Source organism: Cyprinus carpio, chromosome B10 (genome assembly GCF_018340385.1).
Source record: "Cyprinus carpio isolate SPL01 chromosome B10, ASM1834038v1, whole genome shotgun sequence".
In the NCBI taxonomy this organism is placed as follows: Eukaryota; Metazoa; Chordata; class Actinopteri; order Cypriniformes; family Cyprinidae; genus Cyprinus; species Cyprinus carpio.
In genome coordinates, this window is record NC_056606.1 from 6,317,424 (window position 1) to 6,342,791 (window position 25,368).

General features: G+C 35.3%; 1 protein-coding gene across 3 annotated transcripts in view; it reads right to left on the reverse strand.

Annotated features, from left to right (window-relative positions):
* LOC109052549 (sarcosine dehydrogenase, mitochondrial-like) overlaps nucleotides 1-25,368 on the reverse strand; it is a 61,475-nt gene that overhangs the window by 14,513 nt on the left and 21,594 nt on the right. For all 3 annotated transcript variants that reach the window (XM_042732249.1, XM_042732251.1, XM_042732250.1), the window contains exons 10-16: nucleotides 15,395-15,485; nucleotides 13,831-13,972; nucleotides 9,053-9,136; nucleotides 8,778-8,891; nucleotides 7,751-7,889; nucleotides 7,485-7,598; nucleotides 7,181-7,328 (exon numbers count right to left, since the gene is read on the reverse strand). In XM_042732249.1, coding sequence (XP_042588183.1) covers nucleotides 7,181-7,328; nucleotides 7,485-7,598; nucleotides 7,751-7,889; nucleotides 8,778-8,891; nucleotides 9,053-9,136; nucleotides 13,831-13,972; nucleotides 15,395-15,485 — 832 coding nt within the window. The remainder of the gene's footprint in view (nucleotides 1-7,180; nucleotides 7,329-7,484; nucleotides 7,599-7,750; nucleotides 7,890-8,777; nucleotides 8,892-9,052; nucleotides 9,137-13,830; nucleotides 13,973-15,394; nucleotides 15,486-25,368) is intronic.

The window sequence follows — 25,368 nt, forward strand, 5'->3', positions numbered from 1 at the left end:
AAGTGTTCTGAAGACCTTCAGAAGTTTTGCATGAGAACAGACTAAAACTGAAGTTGCACCTTGAAATTCTTTATTGAATTTCATTGTTTGTAAAATGCCACAGCTTGGACATTCTGCTATAAATAACTCGTTTTGTGTTCCAGAGCAGAAAGACATAAGGGTGAATACATAATTACATGAATTTGAACTTTTCATTAACAATTTCTTTGTAGGAAACAACAAAATCTGGCTGCTTTGACTGATAAAACATCCTGATATAATATTAATCTGCTGATTCCGTCTCATGAGTTCACTGCCAATCATCACCCTTCAGTCAAGCACACTGTGTCTTCAGTACGTTACAGAAACACAGATGTAGAAGCATGTCTCTAGATGAAGGCAAAGCATATATTCACACTCCAGGAGTCCACATAAGCACACTGTCGCTTGCTCTGCTAACGCTGCATAAATCACACTACCTTATGACACCGGGATCATTTCAATATGCAGTCCTTCAGACACAATGTGGCTCATAACATCTTTACCCGAATACACTGCATCCTATGAGCTGGCGGGGCTACTGTCACCCCTGAATAACATCTAGACATCACAAACCCGCCTGATTTATGCTAGGAGAACAAGCTCATGAATCAACATCCTTTGTTGTTTCAGAAATGTTGAGCCTGGAATTTGTCGTACTTCAGTTAATCACATTTTGAGGGATTCTCACTGGATTTTAAGGTGCGCTGTTTGAATCTCTTGAGAGCGAACATTTGGAAAGATGACCAGGAGATCAGACGGAGAAGCAGAGGAGCTGATAGTAGCTAGTGTTCATTAGAAACCCTGCTGTTCTTATTAGGATGGAGTGACGGAGCAGAGCTGACAGGAGCCACGGCCCTCTCCTAAACCATGAAGAGCACAGTGCAGGAGATGAGCATGAAGAGGGAGATTTCACAAAGCTGCTCACTCTTTCATCTAGCTTTCATCTGGACATAAGAGGAAAAGGACTGAAGGACACAGACCAAGGACACACTGTCGTGATAAGCAAAGCACAAGTGTTTTAAAGGGCTCATATAATGAAAAATCTAATTTCCCTTTCTTTCAGAACTACTTTCAGAACTCTGAGTCAAAAAGCCCTTTATCTGAAATAAAGGTGCAAAAACCACTCATTCTGAGAGACTTTCTGGATAAAAGTCAGCAGACAGGGATGAAAACAAAATAAGTCAATCTCATGCTTTTAAGAGCATCAGGCACCGGCAAATAGTTACTTTAATATAATACAGAGATATACTATGGTATAATAGTCAATAGAGAGAGGGATATTTTGCTCAGGCTACAGCATCTACCAGCGGGGGTTAATCTCGGATACTAACAGGTCATATCGGTTAGATATTCTATGATAGTGTATTGAGTGAGGGATATTTTGCTCAGGTGTCTATATAGCTAATTCTTTGCCCTTCGTTGACAACTGTAGAGGGGGGTGAATTTTTTTTATAACTCATACCGTTTAAATTAAGTAAGCCTTAAAGTTCTGCATAATTAAGGTGCGTGGCCACTTGAGTAAGTGGACTGCCGCTGCTGTCACCACGCCATCGAGCTAGGTGCGGCGTGGCTTCAGCAACCAGCTCCCGCCTCTTTGCACCATTTTCAATTATCCAGGAGTGATGCGCTGCCAAGATGGCGTCGGCCCGCTCCGCCCACTTTGAGCTTCAAAACGATCTTCAGTAAGATACGTGTGGGTTAAGTGATGGTAAATCATTATTGTTTTTAATGTTTTTATGTTTTTTATGTTTTTTGAAGATGATTAAAGACATTAAAGGCTCTTCAGAAACCTACGGGTGACTATATACAGTAGTAGAACATCCAAACGTCACTTCTACCCGCCCCGCCGCTCTTACCTGCCTGACCGCCGCCGCGGCGTCTGTAAAGTGCATTGCAGCGTTTTGACCGCTGAGTGGCGCTTTAATCACAAGTTTTCAAACAAGCGCATCAAAGCACATTTTTTTCGCAAATAGGACGCAGTTTTTGACCTCGCTAATGTGTTACATTTGACGGCTTGCAGTCAGGGAAAAATCCACGATAGTTAAAATATTTTATATTCACAGATGAAAGTTTGGTGATTATGCAGTTATGTGCATTTCTTAGAACGAATTCCAAGCAATAAATGTCAAGTCTGTGCCTGAGCCTGTGCTTATATTTTTCTCTAAGCTACACCAGTATTACACCATATTTTAGATTTGACACATTTAATAGGTGTGCAGTATTATTTATATAATATGAATTATGTGTTTACTTATTCAAAAGAAATTTGTGGTTTACTTTGCATCAGAGCGTTAAAAGTGGCTATTTTTAGTGAGCTAGGCTACATGGATCTATATGCAAATGTCAATATTCTCATATATTAGGCCTATATTTTAATTTATATTTTAAAATTCCTTCACTAAAACAACATGCATTTTTTGTTATTCGTTACCTGTCCTTTATTTTGACAGACAACTTCTTGGGAAAACAAATTTGTCTGTAAGAAATTGTTGCGTGTTTATATAAATTATTTTCTTTATTTTAGTAAAACGTGAGGCACTGTATAATTTCGTTCCCATTATTTAGGCCTAATTAAAACAAGAAACGAATAAATTAAACCTGCACGATTTAGCTAAATCATTGAAATTCTAAAGAATGGACGGATTAATAAACTACTTCCTCACGATTAAACTCAAGTTCTCTCATTATAATCACCAAAGTGCAAATGATGTAAAAAAGAGCTTCATTAATAGACAACTTCAGTGATTTTAAAGGGAGCCGCCGTTACTGCTTACATAGAATTTAAGTTTAAAAAAAAAAAAAAATTGCAGCTGCATTTAAATGCATGCTGTATTTAAATGTCTGCGTGCAAGAGTGATGCTGAGTGCATGCGCAGCATTTATTCTTATTTGTTTTTATCTTCATTACAAATCTTGTTTGGTTTTATTTTTGGATAATTGCATGTAAAAATAATTTACGTTGTAATGCACATGCAAAATGTGAATAATTAATCATATTTAAGTGTTTGTGCGAAAATTATTAATGCGCATGCAGGACAAGGAGGCGCCCTCTAGATCACTTGAATTTTTTCCTGATAATGAATTAACTTAAAATTGTGGTGTCTCACATACATGATAAATATATCTACAGAAAGCTTGAAATGTCTTTTAAACAAATCATTCAGAACGAAAGCATTATGTAATCTGTGAAGGTTGTATTTCTCTTTAAATGCGCGTTCATGTGGAGAGAGTCAGCACTGTGAATTTCATCTTGCAGCCGACAAGAAAACATTTGTTTATTAATAAATAATTAAAATGTCTCCTTTTTTTTACAATTATTGGGCTACTTCTGCTAATGCATGTGCTTGAGCGCGAAATATATTAAGGCTCATTATGGATTATAGATGTAAATGTAGTATAATCCTTCTATTAGTTGAATAATGACCAAATGAACGACTAGTAACTAGAAAAATCTTACATGGGAGGCAGACCTATTAAATAGCCTCTAGACATCTCTGTTAAAGTTTTTTAAAAGCATTTTATACGCGTTTTGCATAAATTCTTCTTTCAGAACGGTCTCTTTAATGGAGAGATGCTTTAACACTGATTTTTTTCCTCTGAAACACAAAAACGGAAAATTGAAATAAAATTGATTCCTTCTCTGCAGATATTGTTGCCTCTGGTTTGTGCATTGTAAATAGGCTACCAAAAAAAAAAAAAAAAAAAAAATAATAATAATAATAATAATAATAATAATGACTCCAAAAACACTCCAAAACGTTTTTTTTGTCATGTCTGTAACGCATGTGTATTCCCAAATCTAAAAAAGCCTATAAAACATCATAGACGGATCATACTGATGTCTGGACTCTGTTTGGGATTTAGAAAAAACATAAAGAGATGGTTCAATATATTGGTTATAGGCTACATTCGGTGAGAATTTATATTTCATAGTCTAAAAAAAATATTGTTTAGACGAAACAAAATAAAATTAAACAGTTTGCGAATTTATTTATTTATTTATTTTTGAGTTAAGGCAACTTCCTCTGAAGTTATACTAAACTAATAAACTATATTGCGCTATACATTAGTCAACATTTGAAGTGGATCAAAACCTTTCTTCAAAGTTGCCCTAAAACCAAAATGACGAGTCCTATCTAAACCTGTTCTGCAAGTTTGATACCCTCATAAGACCTTTATGAGTCTTTTCTAAACCTGTTCTGCAAGTTTGTATCAACCCCACAAGTTATAGAGAACTACCCCAACCCCCTCCAGCTGAACTGAATTCGGTCTGTTTGTTGGCTGTGAGGAACGCTGTGTTCTCATGTTACTGGGGTTGAACATGCCTGCACTCACAGCAGCCCTACTCTTTTTATTCATTATTTTCCCGCAGCCCATATTATTGTTTTCACAACACCATAATAATAACAAATTATCAATTGATAATTAATCATTATTTTACGAAAATCATTGTTATTTGTGAACGTAGCGTTTGCGGAAGGCTTTAAGACCAAGCGGAGTCCTCCATCAAGCTGCTCCCGCTTTCACAGCGAGCTGGACTCGCGCTAACTGACCCAGCTTCAAAGTCCGCAAGTAGGCAAGACAGAAAAACATTCAGTCTACCTGGAGGAAGACGTATTTCATTGTAAAATTAATGCTGTTAAATAGAGAGTTAAATAGAGAGAGAGAGAGAGAGAGAGGAGAGAGAGAGAGAGAGAGAGAGAGAGAGAGAGAGAGAGAAATAAAAAAACCGTGTTGGCTATTCCTAAATGTGGAGCTCATTATATTGAAGTACAAATCCAAACACCAGAAGCAAACTCTCAGTGTTCTTTCATTGAAAAGTCATTTTGTTTATTCGCAGGCTATATGGTTTGAAATAATATTTTAGTTCAAAACTTTAAGTGCCATTGTTTAAAAATAACATTGTTATAAAAATGCTTTATTGCCTAACGTTTCTACCTTCAGTTGTTGATGCTTTAAAATCCCATAACATTTGTAATTTCACAGTATTTTCACCTCCTAAATCACTAACCTTTAAAGTCACAATTCTATAACGGTCAAATTTACTCAGGCCGATGGCACTTTTAATGACATTATTTTTTTTTACACTGTTTTTAGAATAATTGTATAGGTGGTATAAATAAATAGGTGAAGCAAAACAAATATGAATAATATTTGGATCGTCCCTTATTTTTTCCCTTATTTTCTTAAAGAATAAACACTTATTTTCTACAAGAATAAACATGATAACATATTATTAAATTCATAGAAATAATTTAAGCAATTAAAACCCTGATAACATATTATTAATTCATAGAAATAAGTTAAGCATTTAAAACCTTTTTTTAAAAACTTGAACTTCAATACTATTAAACTGACTTTAAAATCTCAAGGAGTTTATAAGTTAAAAAGGGTAAAATGTCACAGTGCATTTTAAATAGCCTAAATGAACTTGTGTTAACAATATAATTAGAACTAACAATATAATTAGATTTTTTTTTTTTAATGAACAATTCCTGTATAAAATGGGACAGCAACCTTTATATCAAACATTGTTTTTAAATAGTCCACAGCTGAGCAACGCGCGAGGCAGGTTGAGCGTGCGAAGTTAATGTGCTGCACAAAGTCATTTTCAGATGCAATGAAAATAAAAAAATTAAAAACACTGGATAGCCTAGATTAGGCCCCAGACTCTGTTTCCTAAGTATATAATAATTATAATTACCCCACAGTAACAAATTTTAACCGATTAATCGCCTATTTTCGTTTGCTGCATGTTATTTTATTTATTTATTTATTTATTTTTTAAAACAGGCTAAAAAAATAAATTAAGTTTGTGAGAGGAAAAAAAAATATATAAGTCATGTATAAGTTGCATTTTATTATATTCAGAAATAATAACGGCTGGGCTAATGTGCCAACAGGGATATTTTTAGTTCTCTTCACTTTTACAACAAATCCTTTAAATGTAACAAATTTATCAGAACAGAACAATAATTACAAATATATCATTCTAATGGATAAATAAAATTGCAGTATATAATAATATAGGCTTAACTATAAACAAATAAACAAAAAATAAATGAATAATAATTTAAAGCGAACCATAAGGTAAGGTTGGGCTCTCATTCGGGAGAAATCCAAACGTTTCCATATTCGTGATGTTGCCTATTTCAAGCTCAACTATTATTCATTAGGAAAAAATAGGCTTTGTAGTTCACGCGTGTTTCAGTATCGACGGAAAAAAAAAAAAAATCATAATTAACAAAAATATGCCAAAGTGGACCGCTGCTCGCGCTGGCTGGATGGCACGGTGAACGGCTACTGTTTCCAATGAATGTGCGCGAGGCTCCAGCGCGATCAAACAGCTGAAACAGAAAATACAAAATTTTTGGTCACACAGTAAAGGCATAATCAAAAATGCAAAGTGTTAGCAGTTTGAATGAAATCAAGAATAATAACAGAATTAATCATAATTATTGCTAAATGCTGGACCGTTCTCATTTCTATCTGCAAATGGAACCTGAAGGATTTTTTTTTTAAACCAAGAATGAACCGAAATGAAAACATTTAGCTTTTTATCCGTATATATAGGCCTTATATTTAATGACTGTTTTAATAACAATAGCAAGCATAAGATCCTTTGTGTAAAGGTCTTCTTTTAATTTTTGATGAGTAGACTGTAGCCTAAGACTATCCTAAATTTAGAAATTAACTCACTGTACATTTTTTAATGTGTTTTTTTTAATGTAATGTTATTGTTGTTTTACCTCCTCCTTTTATCTCATTTTACAATTACATTCAGTTCGCAATCCGTACCTTTGCGCCACCTGGCGGTAGTTTTCGCGAATGAATTTAACGCACGACTGACTTGCAGTTAACGCCGCGGCCCTGCGGCGGCGGTACGCGCGGCGGCATTACTCATTTTGGTTGTCTACCATCTGTATATATACTCATTTTGGTTGTATAATATATGTAAACACACGTCACCATTTTTCTCAGTAAATATATTTCTAAAGGTGCTGTTGACATGAAATTTTCACCAGATGTTGGTAACAACCAAAGTAATCCATACATACAAAAGAAAACAAATAAGTAGTTCTGTGCAATACAATGGAATGACCCAATGGAATGGTTTTGAACAGAGCTTATTTATACAGTATGTGTGTACTTGTGCTAACCTCTTGGGTCCCTGTATGCTGATCATGCCCATGTCCTCAGTGTGGTCTATTAATGTGCAGCGGAAACCCTGGTCCTGCAGCACTGCCTGAATGTGGCTCCAGTTATGCTGTGCCACACCTCCTCCGATGGCCAGGTAATACGCCTCACCTAGGACAAACACACTCGCATCAAGAGTGAGGTGAATACAACTCCACACATCCTCAACACATGCTGAGGAGACGCACAGGACTTCCTCTAACTTCCTATTTCTATGCCTTACACATCAGATCTGTAACCTTGAACAAAATAAATCACGTCGTTTACCATTAGATTCGGGTGTCAGTGGGAGGTGGGCAGGGCTTGGCTCCAGACGACTGACAGTGAGGTCAGACTCAACCCCGCCCCTCTTGTTTAACATGCAGGTGTAGACAGTAGACCCTGAAAAAGACAAACGGTCAAGATGATTACACTTCAGTTGGGTTTACCACTGAAACTATGTAGTCAGACAAGGCAATTAATGTCAATGAATATATGTGAAGAATAGAAAAAAGGAAGTGAAAATGCATGCACTGACAGACAGAGATTCTCACCTGGAGCTTTGTTGACATCAGCTGTGAACAGCCAATCAGCTGCCTTCTTTGCATCCGGACCAGTCAGGTAAAACTTACCAAAGTAGGACATATCAAACACAGCAACAGCATTCCTGCAGCTCAGACACTCGTCCCGAATCTGGCATTAAACAAAAATGTTTAAAAACATTTTAAATACAAAAAGACAAACAAAACAAATACAAAAAAGAAAACAAAATGGAAAACAATACAAAACAGAAAACTAAATAAAATAAAATAAATCACACACAGCATTCCAAATTATATAAATAAATAAATAAATAGATACAGGTCAGACTGAATCTAGAATTAAATAAAAATATAAAAATAATAATAAAAAAAAATACAAACACACAAAAAACAACAAAACAACACAAAAAAAATCCAAAAACTAAATAAAAAACACAGCTACAGCATTCCAACAGGTCAGACAAAATGTAAAACACATTTTAAAAGCAAAGCAAAACAAAACAAAAACACAACACAAACATAAAAACATTATGAATAAAAACAATACAATATCAAACACAGATAAAGCATTCCTACAGGTCTAGAATTACATTAAAAAAAATTTAAAGCACATCAAAAATATATAAAGAAAGAAAGAAAAGAAAAAAGAAACTGAATAAACAACTAAAAAAAACCAACAACAATAAACAAACAAACAAAAATCAATTAAATGCTGAAAACAAACCTGTTTACCCTTACCAAAAAGTAGTATACTTCAAGTTTATTTTATTAAGTAAAGTTCAAGTATATTTAGACTTTTTGTAAGTATAAGTCAAGTATACTTAATTGTCATTATAAGTATATATCTTAGAAGTACATAAAGCCCATTTCTGAGAAGTACATAAAAAGTAAACTAAAAGTATACTTTCCTATTTTTAGTTTAAAATAAGTATACTAATAGCACACTTGAATAAACTTCTTTTTCGTAAGGGTAGTCATTCAGACAAGATATTCTCATGGACAACTGATGCTAGAAACACTTTCAAACACACATGCTCACCACATCATGATGTGGAGGGAAGTCAAACGTATACTCTTTGCCCAGTATCTCACTGTATTTGTAATCAGTGTTCTTGGGAACATCATAGGCACCATAATAATCATAATCCAGAACCTGAGAAAAGGACAATTGCAAACACCAGTTCAGCAGACAAATCAATCGATCATCATCTGATACAGACCTCAGAGGTTTGAGTGGGCTGTATGTGTCACAATGAACACAGAACCATTTCTGCCCTATAGAATGGAGCGTTTATGTGTGTGCTGAAATCTCACTGGAGCAGGTCCACCCCTGTTGAACCATCCGGGTCTCTCCCAGCCGTGTCTCTCCTGAAACACACAGCCCTGCTCCTGTAGCACCTGTTAAACAACACAACCATCAAATATCAGGCCAAAAATAAACCTCAATCACTGTAGCGCTACATTCATTGCTATGTCACCACTGAAAATCTTATCTTCATTGATCTGTGATGTATTCTACATTGTCGTCGCAACTTCTGCTGATTCGTCACAAAGATATGTTATCTAGCTGGCTAGCGTAGATCAATTTAGCTGAATTTGCGAAAATCATTTGCAATAGACTTCAGTAAGAATGTGCTAAAAAATGCTAGATCTATCATTTCCATATATAAATAACATTTTACACTCAGTATAAATAACATTTTTATGAATAGCAACAGGTTTAATGAACACTAAAATGTTTTCATTAAAACTTAACATGTAATGAAAAATACAAATATAAACAATATAAAAATACCAGAGCTGTTGATCGACTAAAAAACTATTAAGTGCAACATTAAAATGTATAATAAAATATATTTTCAAACTGATTTTCAACTTAATGTGGGAACAAAGTCAGTATTTAAAATATCTGATATTTAATTTTTTTATGTTAGTGCTTTTTATTAAGTACTATGAAAGCAAATATCAATGAGACCAATACTGATGCTTAAAATGGATTAATGTTATAACCATACATTTTTTTTGAGGATAAAATTACACCCATGCAACATTGCAGTATCATTAAAAAGGCAAATTATACCATTTTTATTTATTTATTTTATGGAGCATTTATTAACAATTCTTAACAACTCTGCATTTATTTGTTTTTTAATACATTAAATGGCAAATATTTGCAGAAATGATTTTATATTCCCTAAAAAATACATGTTGTTTTCCACTTGACTAGAAACCCACTGACATTAAAACTACAAACAACTTGAAACATCAGAAACTAGATCAGTTGGCTAACTTAGATTAAATGCCTTGCAAGCCATCATCAAAATCATATTTTTAATGCATTTTTGAAAGCTTCCTCTGGAATTTTTTACATTTTCTGAAGAAACTCAGTGCCATGCTCCGCCAACTTTCCCAGTATTTTCTAGGCAGCTGGTAAGGTGTTGTGAGCAACTGTTTTCTTCACAATTTATGGTGTCATTCATGTCTGTACACAAATCTACTGAGGGTTAGGGGTCCTTAATCATGTAGGTAAAAATGATATGACACCCAAATCAATCCTGGTTTTGAGCAGAAACGCAGTTAAGGCAGTACAAACTTATCCACACAAGAGTTTTGGATGTGCTATCCTTCCCTCACGCTTTTATTTAGCACCGCTCGAAATAACCCGTCACGATTTCTCCAGCTATTCTTGAGCTCTAAAACAAAAAGAAGGAACTGTTCCACCCTCCATCCCGGCCCCCAACACAGCACCAGACTCTCTCTTTCTGTCTCCCCGGCCAGAGAAACACCGGTTGCTAGGCAATTTTCCCTCCTTCTCCAGGGTTTTGAAGTCCATACATTATTCTCCTGGAGTAAAGTATGAGCTGACGAGCTTTCCATGAGTCACGCACAGCGGCTCATCGTCTTATCCAGCATGAAACACTATTATTTATTGTTTTTGATAATGATAAGGCTAACGTTTCTTTAACAGGCTCAGGCTAAAAATATTATTTGCAGGAATTAATTTGGCCGCTGTTGCCATGCCAATGAGCCACTTGGGTACATGCTGTCCATGCCATTACTTAACAGAGCAATTTATAGAAGTGTGTGTCAAAATATACACTCTTAGGTGCTGGTAGAGACTGAGAAGAAGAATCTAGAGGTAAAAACAAACCTGACAAAGATCCTCATGCTGTCAAGGTTTGCTGGATTGCTTTCCTGAAGATATCATGTTGTGTCAGTAATAGAAAGCTTGGGAGTTTAAAGAGTAGTTCACACAAAAATGAAAATCTGTCATCATTTATTCACCCTCATGTTGGTCAAAATCTTCAGTGGGACACAAAAGGAGATGGTCAACCTCCAAAAATGACAAAAAGTCTTTCTGTAACAAATGGATAAAAACTAGGGCTGCACGATATTGGAAAAAAGTGATGTTGCCATATCTATTTATTTATTTTTCTGTGATATATATTGCGTTATGAATTATTATTATAATTTTTTTTAGGAATTCTCACAAAAATACTTATAAGAAAAAAACAATAAGAAAAATAAAATAAAAAACGATTCCTGGGTTTTCATTGGTGCATTCCCACTGTTTTTCACCCATTTAATAGACTTTAAAATAATCAGATTTTTATTGTCATTATAAAATAATCAGATTTTTATTGTCATTATTATGGAATAAAAATATTAAACTAATTAATAAATACATTGCAACACAACTATTGCACTGTAGAATAAAAAGCAGGAGTATTTAATAATAAATCATTTTATTTTATAGTGCACTTTAAAATTACAATACTAAATTTCTGTCTTTTTTCATTTTCAAGTGTTAAACCAAGCTTTTATTTTGGTGGTTTGCATATGTAAATATATGTGCTGCCAGTTTCAGAGGGAAACATGGCACTACATTCATTTACACAAGAGCAGCTTGTGATTTCACTACTTCACATAATATCCATGCATATATTTACACACATATTTATATATACATTGCAAAAATGATATGATCAGTAAGTCATGGCAACTTATGTTTTTACATTAACTCATCAAAATAACTTCAAAAATATAAATATATAAACATTTATAAAATATATATAGTTTTATAATACATATATAATTATATATTATATAGATAGATTTTTTGTATATGAGATTCAACTAAATTTTTTAAGTCGGTTTAATGTAATTTAAGTTGAAATGACTTCCAAGTTGATGAAACGTAATAATTAATATTAATTATAATTAAAAATCGCACAATATTTTGCAGTCCTAATAAAAACACACATTAAAATGGAAAACAACAGCCTGAACATTCTTTCAAATATCTTTGTTAGAGTTCTACAGAAGAATGTCTTCAGGTTTGGAATGAAATGAGAGTGAGTGAATGATGACAGAATTTTCATCTTTCCTCTAACACCACACAACTCACCGTTTCTACATATTAATATGGATGAAGGGTGAAAAGTTAACTTTTGAGATTAGATGAAAGGCGGACGTCTTTTTAACCAAGTTGTATCAGCATCACATCCCTTTGCTAGCACTTTGCTGGATTAGCTCAGGAAGATTTCCAAGTTGGAAACAGATGAAATATTCAGGAGGAATGTCTAATTTATAGTCATCTTAGTGAGGCTCAGTGGTCTAAATGAACGCAGAGTGTTATTATTGCTAGCTATCTATATTTCAGCAGGCTATTATTCACAAGGATGAAGTCTTCTTGTGCGGCTTCACGCCTGGAGCCTAGCCAGAACAAAGCGGTATTTTTGGAAACACTTAAACATCATCTTTTTAGCAGTAGCTTAGCAACAAGTCCTTCGAGCCCCACAGATGCTGGCAGCGAAACACTGGCTAATAGATTCACACATAAGACTTTTGGCTAGCTAAGTGTAAGCTAAGTTGCCAAGTTGTGAGATTTCTCAACTTAAATAATGATTTACACTTAAAGGGATGACGTTTTGATGTAATTAACACAATTTGTTCTCGGGACAGGCTTGTGGAAAGTTTGTAGTCTCAATACGAGCAATTACAAACTGACAGGAAGACGGGTGAGAAAGCAGGAAACTGAGACAGAGAGAAAGAGAAAGAGAAAATGAGGAAGACGCATTTGTTTCCCATTAGTACTTAGCTACATTATTCTCTTGACAAAGCTAATTATGCTCACTGCTAAAGGCGTGCTAACAGCAAAAAGTACCATATACCTGATAAGTTCTGGTCATATTTCACTACAAAATCAATAGAAAATGAAGGACCTTTTAAGACCATTAAGATTTTTTTTTTTTTTTGACTGAGACATTATTTAACATATATTATACATCATATAACAATTACCACTGCTATGTATACATTTTTGTATACATTTTTGTATTTATACATTTGTGTTTGTTATTTTATTTTTCATAGATTTTTTTATGCTATACATTTTTTCATGATTCTTTGATGAATAGAGTTTTTTTTATAATTATTCAAAATAAAAATAAAGTACATTTATGTAAGATTGTTAAAGTCTTTACTGGCACTTTTGATCAATGTTATTCATCCTTGCTCAACAAAAACATGAATTTTCCCAAAAATTCAATACAATTTTTTGATTATTTACTGGCACTTATTTTTTTTTCCCCTTTATTTATTTATTTATTTTTTATTATTGTAATGAACACGAGATTCTTTCTAATTGTCATTACAAATGAGAAAATGGAAATGGACACGATGGAAAAAAGCATCTTAAATAACTAAATAACATTTATTATATGTATATGTATAAATATACATGTTTTAATGTATATATACTTTTTTTTTTTTTTCATGGTGACAACATTTGCTGTTTCAGGTGGACCAGCCTTAACAAAATAATTTATTTTTATGATTTGTGTAGCAGCCTTTATGGTACTATTTATTTTACTGCTGATCTGACATATACAGTATTATCAAAAAGTGGATTCCCTTCAAGTAGATTCATTTTCCTCCTTTAGATAAAATAAGCTTTTTCCCCAGATGGGCCCCATTTAATGTGCATGCATGTATAGGAAATTGTATTTGATTATTATGGACAGTAAAATAAAGACATCTCGAGTCAGTGGTTCAAAAGGGAATAAAGAGAAGTAAGAGCAGGGCTGAACCTGGTGGAAGGGGTCTTTCCTCATGTTGCGGCTGGCCAAAGGTTCATCAAATGGGAAAACTACTGAATAGTTTTTGGCATACGACTCGTGACTTCGCTCTCGGATCCATCGGTTGTTGTTGGTCAGGGAATGGTGGAACCGCCTGAGACAGTAAAAGATAGATGAAATAAGAAACTGAGACACACATACCGATCGTAACATCATTTTGAAGGCACAGGAGTGAATGCTAGCGCAGGCTGGACAGTGAGTTCAGAGCGTCCTGAATGCAGCTGACCTACGTAATACCTCTCATCTGATGTCCTGAGCTCAGGGTCTTGATGCTCCTTGCACAGCGGCGATTATGCGGCCACTGAACACTGCAGATTTACAGAACCTGTGTGTGGTGTTTCTAATACTCCTTCAGACTCTAGAAGAGTTGGCGATCAAGAACTGGTTCTTATTTAGTAGAAAGCATGATCTTCATGATGTTTGGTGTGGTTAATGGTTCCTAAATGTCTGAATTCTTCCACCAGTTTGGACAAAACACCATTTTAAAATATTACAGTATAGTCTTATTTAGGGCTGGACAATTTTTTTTATATATATTCTTTTTGGAAACTTTCTACAACAAAAAAAAAAAGCTTGAGGTTTGCTGTGCTTATGTGTGGGGCTGCACAAGTGTGACAGTTTTAATAATAATTTAATTAATATTTAATTAATAATAATTATGAATGTTATTAATTGTTTAATAATTCATATTTAAATTATTAATAATAATGGGTAATAATTTACTATTTCAAATTTCACTGTAAAATAACAGAGTATTTTAGAAAAATATAATAATAATACATTACATTTCTACTAATATTTATGGTTGTCTTAATTTCTTCATTTTTAATTTTTAAACCATCCAGCTGTTATTTTGGCAGTAAACCGAATGAATGGCTTCTCTAAAGTTTCTCTTTTATTGACAACAGCTGGTTAGCACTTAACTCAAACTCTGGATAAGATGCAGAGACGAGTTTGTGCGGAGCATCGTTTACTGTGACCTGAGACTAAAACAAACAAAAAGACTAAAAACAAAGGATCATGAGCTGCTCACATGTAAATTAACATGAAGCAGTGCTTCACTCTAAAACATGCAGTGTGTATATTTCATTAATGTGCAGCTCTTATGATTTAATAGTCGCATTGAGTCATATTGTGATTTTGGCTTTATTTTGTGCAGCCATAGACTTAATTGTGAACTAAACACTTTCACAATCTTTTATTAAATGAATGAGAAAGATTTAAAGTTACTGGTTTGAATCATCTAACAACTGACTGACTCACTGAATAGTTCAGGGGTGTGTTTCCAAAAAGCAACTATGGTCTCAAGTTCCATCGTTACCAATAAAGTTCAATGGAACTAACGACCATAATTAGCTAATGATGCTTTTGGGATATGCACCCAAGAATAGTTCTTGACTCACTGAATCGCAAATAATTATGTATGTCACGCCTAACTCAAAAACAGATAGTCCCATCTCAAACACAGTAAATATAAAGTAATACTCAGAGAAATGCTTGTTTGCACAAAACGTACCTGATATCATATCCGTACATGTCTTTCTCGGGACGGCCATGAATGATCCAGTGAGCAAGCTCTTTGCCGCATCCTCCTCCTAACATCATACCTGCCAATCAAATCACAGAGCATACGTCAATCATCATCCCACCACGTTCAGAACTGTCAGTCAACTTTATCCTACTTCAGACAATCACACTTGTGTTTAACAACTTACAAAGTACCTCTCTAGAAACAATGTGACTCACAGCTGCCAATCAATTCATCACGAACGAGACCCAGAAGAGTTGCACCGTCAGAGCGAATCAAACTTTGCCAGCTCTGAGCGGACAGGAGAGGAATAATGAACAGAAGCAGAGGAATACCAAGGAGGAATGAAGGACATTGTGAAGTGAGAGTCAAATCAAATGGGGAGTGAAATGAATGGGCGAGTGTAAGAGTCGCGGCGAACGCCCGTGGAGATGTTGGCGGTGTCTCTAAAGGACTTTTGGCTCATTAGCTGGCTGATGACTTCATTAACATTAGCCAGCAACCACAGAGTTGCTGAGTAATGGCCGCCTCGAAGTCCATGCCACGTCACTGCTTTATCTCTTCAGCATTTCTAGAGCACTCATGACAACAAAGCAGAGAGATGCTGCTTACAGCACTGTCTTAGACAGAGAACGTGTTTTTGAGTTTAAAAAAGAATGAAAAAGGTCTAGAGACACGTTTTTGAAAGTTTAACTTCTTGAAACCCTGTCAAGCCTGACACATGAAATAACTGTCAGAAAATTCTCTTTTTTTAAATGGAGCAATTTATTGAGCCATTAGAGAAAATATTTTTTAGCATATGTTTTTTTTAGGCATCATATTTCATACATCTTTTATGGCTTGTTTCCACCACTGAATAAAAAAAATCAAAACGTAATTGTGACTTTTTATCTCACAATACTGAGTAAAGGCCTGTTCACACCAAGAACGATAACTTTAAAGACAACTATAAAGATAAAGATATTAGCGTCCACACCAGCAAACGATATCATCTGTTTATTCCAAGCGCACGCTCGTCTGCCGCTTTAAATTCTCAAGCTCGTTATAGCAGGGTGGATTCTGATTAGCTGTCAATGTTTTTATCATTCGTCAGCTGAAAAAAAAAAATGTTCTGAAAGTGATTCCAACAATATCGTTTCTCTGTGCCTTTATCGTTATAGCTGTGGTGTGGACTTTATTCTTTAATATTGAGAATGATTTTTAGAACTATATCTTATCTTTATAGTTATCATCCTTGGTGTGAATGGGCCTAAAATCTCACAATTCTGAGAATAAAGTCAAATGCATGAGTTCTGCTTATTTTTTTTACTGTAATTCAGAGTTTATATATGGCAATCGCCTTTTTTATTTTTTAAGCAGGCTTCCACAGAATATGGAGTTCATAGGAGAAAACATAAATTTTACTCACAGACCTAAACTGAGCAAAAATGTGCAATTTAGTGCAGTTACTGATATTTATATAGCAAAAAAGTAAGATAAAATTATTGTATATATTATTTATAATAGTATAACAGACTACTTACATATATCAGTTTGCTATGTATATATCCCCATAAAATATTTCTTAGTAAAATGATATTTAAATAATTATTTCATGAACAAAGTATTGTATTGTATTCTGTATTCTTATTGTGGGGACAAAACATATCATGAAATACAAAGATGATTTTGAGATGAACAAATAAACATTACTCAAAAGCCTGATAATCATATTTGATACTTAAATTTAAACCTAAGCTTCAGTCCAGTAAATATTAATCTTGAAAGATTACTAACAATATTTATCAGCTTTTATGCTTTTAATGGACAGGAAAGTAGAGAGCAGACAGGAAAGCACTGGGTGAAAAGAGGGGAGCGGGATCGGAAAAGGACATCAAGACAGGAATCGAACTCGGGTCGTCGCAAACACAGTTGCGCTATGTGTTGATGCACTAACCACAAAGCTATTGCCACAGACATCAAAGTTATTCTTACGTTTACTCTATAAAATCAAGGGTGGATGTTTTAACGATTAAAATAAAAGGCCTTTTACTTTCTAAAAAAGTGTAAACTATCAATCAAATGACAGAAAGATTGTGAACAACAGGTTTTTCAGCAAAGCTTTGATCATGTTTATAATTTAGAGCCTGTATGCGTCATGCACAAGACTCTGCAAAAGATCAAACGCGACTGTTTAGCATGCTTACATAGAAAAACCCCAAGAAAAAAAGGAGCACAGTGTGATGCAAAAACATTTTCTGTCTGAACCTGCACATCGTGCTATTTACGTCACCAAGAACTGTTTCTGTTGAGAACTGCTAGAAAATCGTGAAATTTTGCATTTTTGAACCTCCCACCCAACCCTGAAACTTCCTCAAGGCATTTTTGAGTTAAATATTCAGTTCACCCAAAAATGGAAATTCTCATCATTTACTTACAATCATGCCGTTTCGAACGTGACTTCCTTTCTTTTGTGAAAGATAAAAGAAGATATTTTGAAGAATGTCTCAGTTTTTGTGTCCTTTCAATAAAAGTGGGGTCCATTCTTTTATTTTTTTAACTTATACTGTACTGACAAAACAGAAGAAAGGAAGTCATACAGGTTTGTATTAACACAAGGGTGAGTAAATTTTCTTTTTTATTTCTAGTTGAAATATCCATTTCATGTGACACACCATTAAAAACATTTACACCTCTAGAAATGGCCAACCGACCAGACTTCAGTCACTGACTTCAGCAAGCTCTTGCCATTTTGTGAGCAATATGCATCAGTCTACAAACGTCCTCGATGAAGAGTGCAGCACATGAGCCTCCCTGATGGCTGCAGAGCCTCAACAGCAGATAGTCTTTGGTCCGTGTTGAGCTACAGTTGAACTGTTGGGGCAGGAATGAGAGCTCAACACTCCATGAGTTAATGCTACCATGTGGATAGACTTTCCTGTCTATGTTTTCCTCTCAGGATACACACACATACACACACACACACACCAGTACTCTTTCTTCATCAAAGCAGCGGCTAAATCACTAGCAGTATTTCTGCAAATGTCAGGGGAGATGAGAAAGAAAACAAGGGGGAATAAAATGAAAGAGAGAAGGAGGTTGAGAGAGAAGGAAGCTTCAGAGCGCTATATAAGACAACCTGATCACATAAATGTGTGTGTAGGTGAATGAGTGTACATGGCTCTGTTTCAAAACCAAGAACTGCCTACATAGTTAGCTGCCTTCAGAGACAGCATCCTAAAGGCCCTGACATACTTCAAGTAAAATGTGTGACAATTTTAAACTAAATCTGGCCAAAACAGGTGTTTTGAGGTTTGTTTACGTGGTCTGAAACATCTCGCCAGTACAAACTTTCCAGGAAAACTTCCCACTGACTGTTTAACACCTTTGAAATGCCATTGGTTTATGTAATAGGTGTGTGTGGCTCTGTGGCTCCGCCTTCTTTGACTCATAATTCTTTCAGGATAGTTTGTTCGCTCATTCGGTCGAGGTCAGACACAAAAAACATTTTTGCCACTTTTTGTTATTTTTTGTTGTGGGATTGAGAGGAAAGGGCACAGCACATATTTACATATTCATCTAAACGCTAACAGTATCATTGCGCAGTTTTTTTCATACTTATATTTTTCATACTATAACTTTGCAGCAAGTTTTAACCATGAAACCTCATGAAGGAACTGATTCAAAAAGGTTAACACACTGTAGGCAATAAATGACATGAAGCCCATAGCAGCTTTAACCCACAACTGATTTAAGTTTAGTTTAATGTTAGCATTTTGCTAAGCTAACAGCTTATCCAATGTTTATTACACTGAACTATTTTTAGTCAATACTTGTTATTTTGTTAATTTTTTTTCTTTGCTGACCATCTGATTTTTTTCTCCAATGGTCTTGGGGGATTTCAGGATTGCTTTCTACCCAAAGGCTGCATAAAAAAGTTCTGTCATAAAACTCTAAATGACACAGACTGATATGATCACATCACATGGTGCAGCTGATTGGTTTCTTTTCACATCAGCAGTCAATGAGCTTGCTGCTCAACATTCAAATACTCGGCTAGTGCTTGCTTTAGCAGTTGCAGTGTGCTTCAGTAACCCTCCACTTCCCCAGCTCCACCTTACAGATCTGCTTTGGGTTAATTTCATATATGTTTTGTACAGGGGTTTTGTACATATGTGCAGCAGCAGTATTTCTTACATGCTCACAGCATCATATCTGTGGATGTATTAGCAGTAGCAAGTCTCGGTACTTGCGCTGTCGTGGCAGCAGTGTAGCAGATATGTTCCACCATGACCAAACACATTGCCATTGTCATGTATACAGCCAATCTGGCTTCAAAAGCGGCCACTCAACTGAGACTGCCCTCCTCTAAGGTTACTGAAGCCCTGCGACTGGCAAGAGCAGCTTCCAAATCCTTAGTACTCATCTTGCTGGATCTGTCTGCTGCTTTTGTCATGTCGGTTAATCACCAGATTCTCCTGTCCACCCTCAGAAAGATGGGCATCTCTGGAACAGCACTCCAGTGGTTTAACTCCTACCTTTCTGATAGATCCTTCAGGGTGTCTTGGAGGGGTGAAGTTTCTAAGTCACAACAATTTGCTACTGGGGGTTCCTCAAGGCTCAGTACTTGGACCACTTCTCTTCTCCATCTACATGACGTCATTAGGATCTGTCATTCAGAAGCATGGCTTTTCCTATCACTGCTACGCTGATGACACTCAACTCTACTTCTCATTCCAACCAGATGATCCGATGGTAGCTGCTCGCATTTCAGCCTGTCTGAGTGACATTTCTAGCTGGATGAATGACCATCACCTTCAGCTCAACCTTACTATGAGAGAACTGCTGGTGGTTCCAGCTAACCCAACGTTAAATCACAACTACTCTATACAGCTGGGTTCGTCGACCATAACTCCTTCCAGGACAGCCAGAAACCTAGGAGTTGCGATGGATCATCAGTTAAGCTTCACAGACCATATTGCTACAACGACCCGGTCCTGCAGGATTGCCCTATACAACATTAGGAAGATTAGACCCTTCCTGTCAGAGAGCAGCCACCCAACTTCTTGTCCAAGTTCTTGTTCTCTCCAGACTGGACTATTGTAATTCTCTCCTGGCAGGCCTTCCTGCATGTACTATCAAGCCTCTACAACTGATCCAGAATGCAGCAGTGAGAGTTGTCATCAATGAGCCAAAAAAAACTCACGTTACTCCTTCCACATCAGGTTACACTGGCTACCAGTAGCCTCTCGCATCAAATTCAAGGTACTGATGCTTGCCTACAAGACGACCACTGGCACGGCACCAATATACCTAAGCTCATTAGTTCAAACTTATGCGCCCTCCAGAAGCTTGTGTTCTGCAAGTGAACGGTGCCTTGTGGTGCCATCCCAAAGAGGTTCAAAATCACTCTCACAGACTTTTTCCTGGACTGTGCCCAGCTGGTGGAATGACCTCCCGATCTCAATTCGAACATCTGAGTCTTTACTCATTTTCAAAAAACATCTAAAGACTCGCCAACACTTGACCAACTAATACTAGCACTTACCTATTCTTTTCTTGTCTATCCTATTCTTAAAAAAAAAAAAAAAAAAAAAAACCTTGCTACGAGTTCTGTGCTAGACTAACTGAGACTTGTCATGGCACTTGTATACTGCTGTTGTTCTCTTGTTGGTCTGATTGCTTCTGTTGTTCTCATTTGTAAGTTGCTTTGGATAAAAGCGTCTGCTAAATGATTAAATGTAAATGTAATGTAAAATGTATACTACCATGCTAAACTCTCAGAGAGTTGCCATGGCAGAAATATGATACTTTCTGAATGTCAAAATCTACCGTAAATGCTGTCTAGGTAGATGGCTTACTAGGTTTTGAAACAGAAGCTGCATCTAAAATTTAATACTGTCTAAATAGGTACTACATTTATTGAGGAACTGAGGAAATGCTAATGAGGAAATGCCAGAGAATAACCAGGGTATATTTTAGCTTACTGTTAAAAATACTAGTGATTCACCGAAATGCATTTTTTACTGAAACATCAAGACCAAATTAAAGTTTTCATTTAGCTGAAAAACAAAACCAAAAATACAATTATTAAAAATGTTTATTTAATAATTAGTTAACGAAATGTATTCATAAACCAACAGTTAAAAAACACAACTCAAAAACTGAGTGATATCTTAAAAAAAAAAAATGATAATAATAAAAAAGCAATGCAGTATTTATATAGACTTTTTAATTATATAATTATGTTTCTACTCTAATTGACTGTTGAAATAAAAAAATAATAATAATTGTTGGCTGTAATAAAAAATAAAAAAAATAATCTGTTTTCATTACAGATTTTTTTAAACAGTAAAGACTGAAATAATTTGGTCAATGATTCCACCCTCCAAATTGTTTAGTTTGAATTCAAATAATTTCCAGACCAATATTTTCAGTTGCCAAAATTTTGGTGCATTAGCAATAAATACAGAAAAAAATACTAATTCAGACAGCTATTTTTTGCCTGCTATATAGTAGGAAAGTCAGCATCAGACACACAACTATTTGCTATATTTAACAAATAATATCTAACACCCCCTCATCTAACCAAAGGGTCTATGGACCCTTCCCCCGAAATGCAACTATCACCTCAAAAAAGGCAGAACAGGCCTCTGGTTCCATAGCAACCAAAGGCACACTATCTAATAACACTATTTTTATGGCTCCCAGGAATGTGTCAAAGCAACTCTTAACTCAAGTCTATCAAAAACAGACACATAATGCCAAAAAAAAAAAGCGACTCTTCTCTAATTCATAGAAAAAACGTTTCCTTGAATGGACACACATATACTTCAGGGCATTTTGTTTTCTTTTGCAATGGTTGCTGTTAATGTTCTGGTATATTGTTTTTTGTGTATTGTGTATGTTTTATGCATACTTATGATAGATCACTAGTTAATATAACCTCATCTATATGATGTTTGGTATCTATGAGTTTATATTTTCATGATCTAAATGAGAGTGTATATTACATGTTGATACCTATGCAACACATTAGTTTTATAAGAATCTTAAAGATTCTTCTCTTGAACCCCCCCAATCTAATTTCATATGCAAGACACCATACTAGAGACAAAGAGTTGTAAAACTTTCCTCCAAAAGGTACCATTCCTCATTGGCTCACTCAAATCCTGAGTGTGTGACATCATCACCCTATATAGATCACTGATCACTGGATCAGAGCGTTTTTTGTTAGATTCAGGAATTTCAGGAGAAGATGCTGAGCTAAGAGCCTTAAAAAACGATGCTAAGCTTGTGCCAGGCCTTCAGCCTTGACTTTCCATTCATCAAGATCCTCTGATTCGAACTGGTCTTTCTCATCAACTCACTTCAGCAGAGACCAACTGGAGCCCCTTTCAAACAGGCGAGACGTGCAAGTATCAAACTTAGTCTTAATAATTGATACATTAAGTATCATTTGCACCTTTTACAAAGGTGTGTTTGAACTAAGAAACTGATGTTTCCTTTAGGAGGTAGATCTGCTGAATATCAAATTGTATGATAGCTTCATGTTTTTATTTCTCTACTCTTTACTGCTTAAGCTTTAACCCTTTTTCCTATGCCCACTGTTTGCGAGTGTGTGTATGTTAGACTAGTTTAAGTGTTTATGTAGTTAATAAAGTCTTACTTTTATCAAACTTAAGGTTGTTCATTGTTAGCTCATAACTGAAGTCCCTAATTATGCAGATTTTTGCTACATCCTCTGAACAGTATTGTACATTAAGAAAGTTTTTTCTTTAACCAGGAAATTAACGTTCTTAGAATTGACAGACAGTTGACACAGAGAGGTCAAGTAAATACCTACAGCGGATCTAAATATTTATAATTAATCATAACTAGTTATGACTGATTATTCATATTTCCCCTTTGAGCTGATTCGCTAGTGTTTTTCTCCAGAATGGCAGCAGCTCTTAGCAATCACATCACCAATGGGCCACCATCTGCCTCAGATTGACCTCTTCTGCTACCACACACACACACCAGGTACACATCAACAGTCTGGCCATTTAACCGGTTGCCCTGAAACTCTTCAAGACAACTTTCACTTGCATATTTGTCTGTCCCTGTTCAATGGTGTGAGAGTAGCACTGAGAACGGAGAGAGGGAAAAGCCAGACTGAAGACAAACGTGCAGACACGATGGAAGGACGACATCTCCGTGGTCATGCATACTGATGGACACACACACATAATAATATCCCACAGCTCTGATGCAATCACACCCAAGGAGAATCCCTGATCAACATCTTAGGCTGTAAGTACCAGGCTAATACCCACTTGAAACACTTCTCATTACAGTTTTGACATTCATAGGATAAGCGTCTCTGAATTAGATGCACCGTTTTCCTCAAAGAGCAAAAGATGTGCAATTAATCATGGGCTTACGGTTTATCTAATGGTTTACAGACGATAAAATGGTTTGTCCAAAAATGAATAGTGACCAATAAATGAAAATTATGTCATCATTTATCATCCTCATGTCATTCCAAATCTGCATGACCTACACTACTGATAAAAGTTCAGCTGTATTTATTTAATGCAAAAATACAGTAAAAACAGTTATATTGTAAAATATTATTACAATTTAAAATAACTGTTTTCTGTTTTAATATACTTTAAAATATTATTTATTCCTGTGACGTAAAGCTGAATTTTCAGCATCATTACTCCAGTCTTCAGTGTCATGATACTTCAGAAATCATTCTTATATGCTGATTTGATGTTCAATTATTATCAATTATTATTGGTGTATTGCTAATATTGTTATCACCATTTTTGCTGCTTAATATGTTTGTGGAAACTGTGATTTTCAGAGAAAGTTCAACAGCACTTATTTAAAATACACTTTTGGTAATAAAGGTGTCTGCACTGTCACTTTTGAGCAATTTAATGCATGTTCACTGAATAAAAGTATTCATTTCTAATTATTAATTTAAGTAATAATGAAGTATTCTTTTTTTTTTATCCTACTTAACTCTCATTTTTAATGTTTCAGTTTCCACAAAAATATGAAGCAGCACAACTGTTTTCAACAATTATATGAAATGTTTCTTGAGCAGCAAATCAGCATATTAGAATAATTTCTGAAGGATCATGTGACACTGAAGACTGCAGTAATGATGCTGAAAATTCAGCTTTGATCACCGGAATAAATTACATTTTAATATATTACAATAGAAAACAGTTATTTAAAATTGTAATAATATTACACAATATTACTGTTTTATTGTATTTTTTTGATAGGAAGAGACTTCTTTCAAAAACATTTAAAAAAATCTTGATTTTTGTCTGGTAATGTATACAAAAAGATAAAAAAAAAATACTAAATATAAAAAAACAGTCCACACATTGAAAGTCAATGGGGTCCAGACAAAAACAGCTCTACGCAGTATAAAGAAAGTCAGGTTTGGAACGAGTAAATGTGTCTGAATTTCGGCTGGTACTGTATATCATCTAACATAACCAATCACAGCCTCTTGTACTCCTTTCGTTTCAGGAAATTAGTTTTGCATGCTGAGGTCAGGAATCGATGTGTCATAAAAAAGCAAGCATGCGTCTAATATCTGATTGTGATTCGTATGGCCATGTATTCTGATCCGTTCACACGATCATGGCCTGTTGTCCGTCAGCATGTCTGAGGCCTGCAAGGTGACCCGGCCCCAAGCTGAGCACAATCAGCATTACTCCAGATCCGGACTGAGTTTCATCTGACCTTCAAAATCACGGGATACCTGCATCCAAAAATACTCCCCTCAAAATGCTTTCATTTGCAATTTTTATCTTGCATTTAAATGTACTTGGTGATATAGTACTAATACAGTACAAATAAAATACAATGAAAAATCTACTTAAAATAGTCACAGGAAGCAACAACACGATCCAGGACAGTCGCTAGTGAAAGACTGGGCACTGCACAGGAAGAGATGGATATTACTTCAGCAG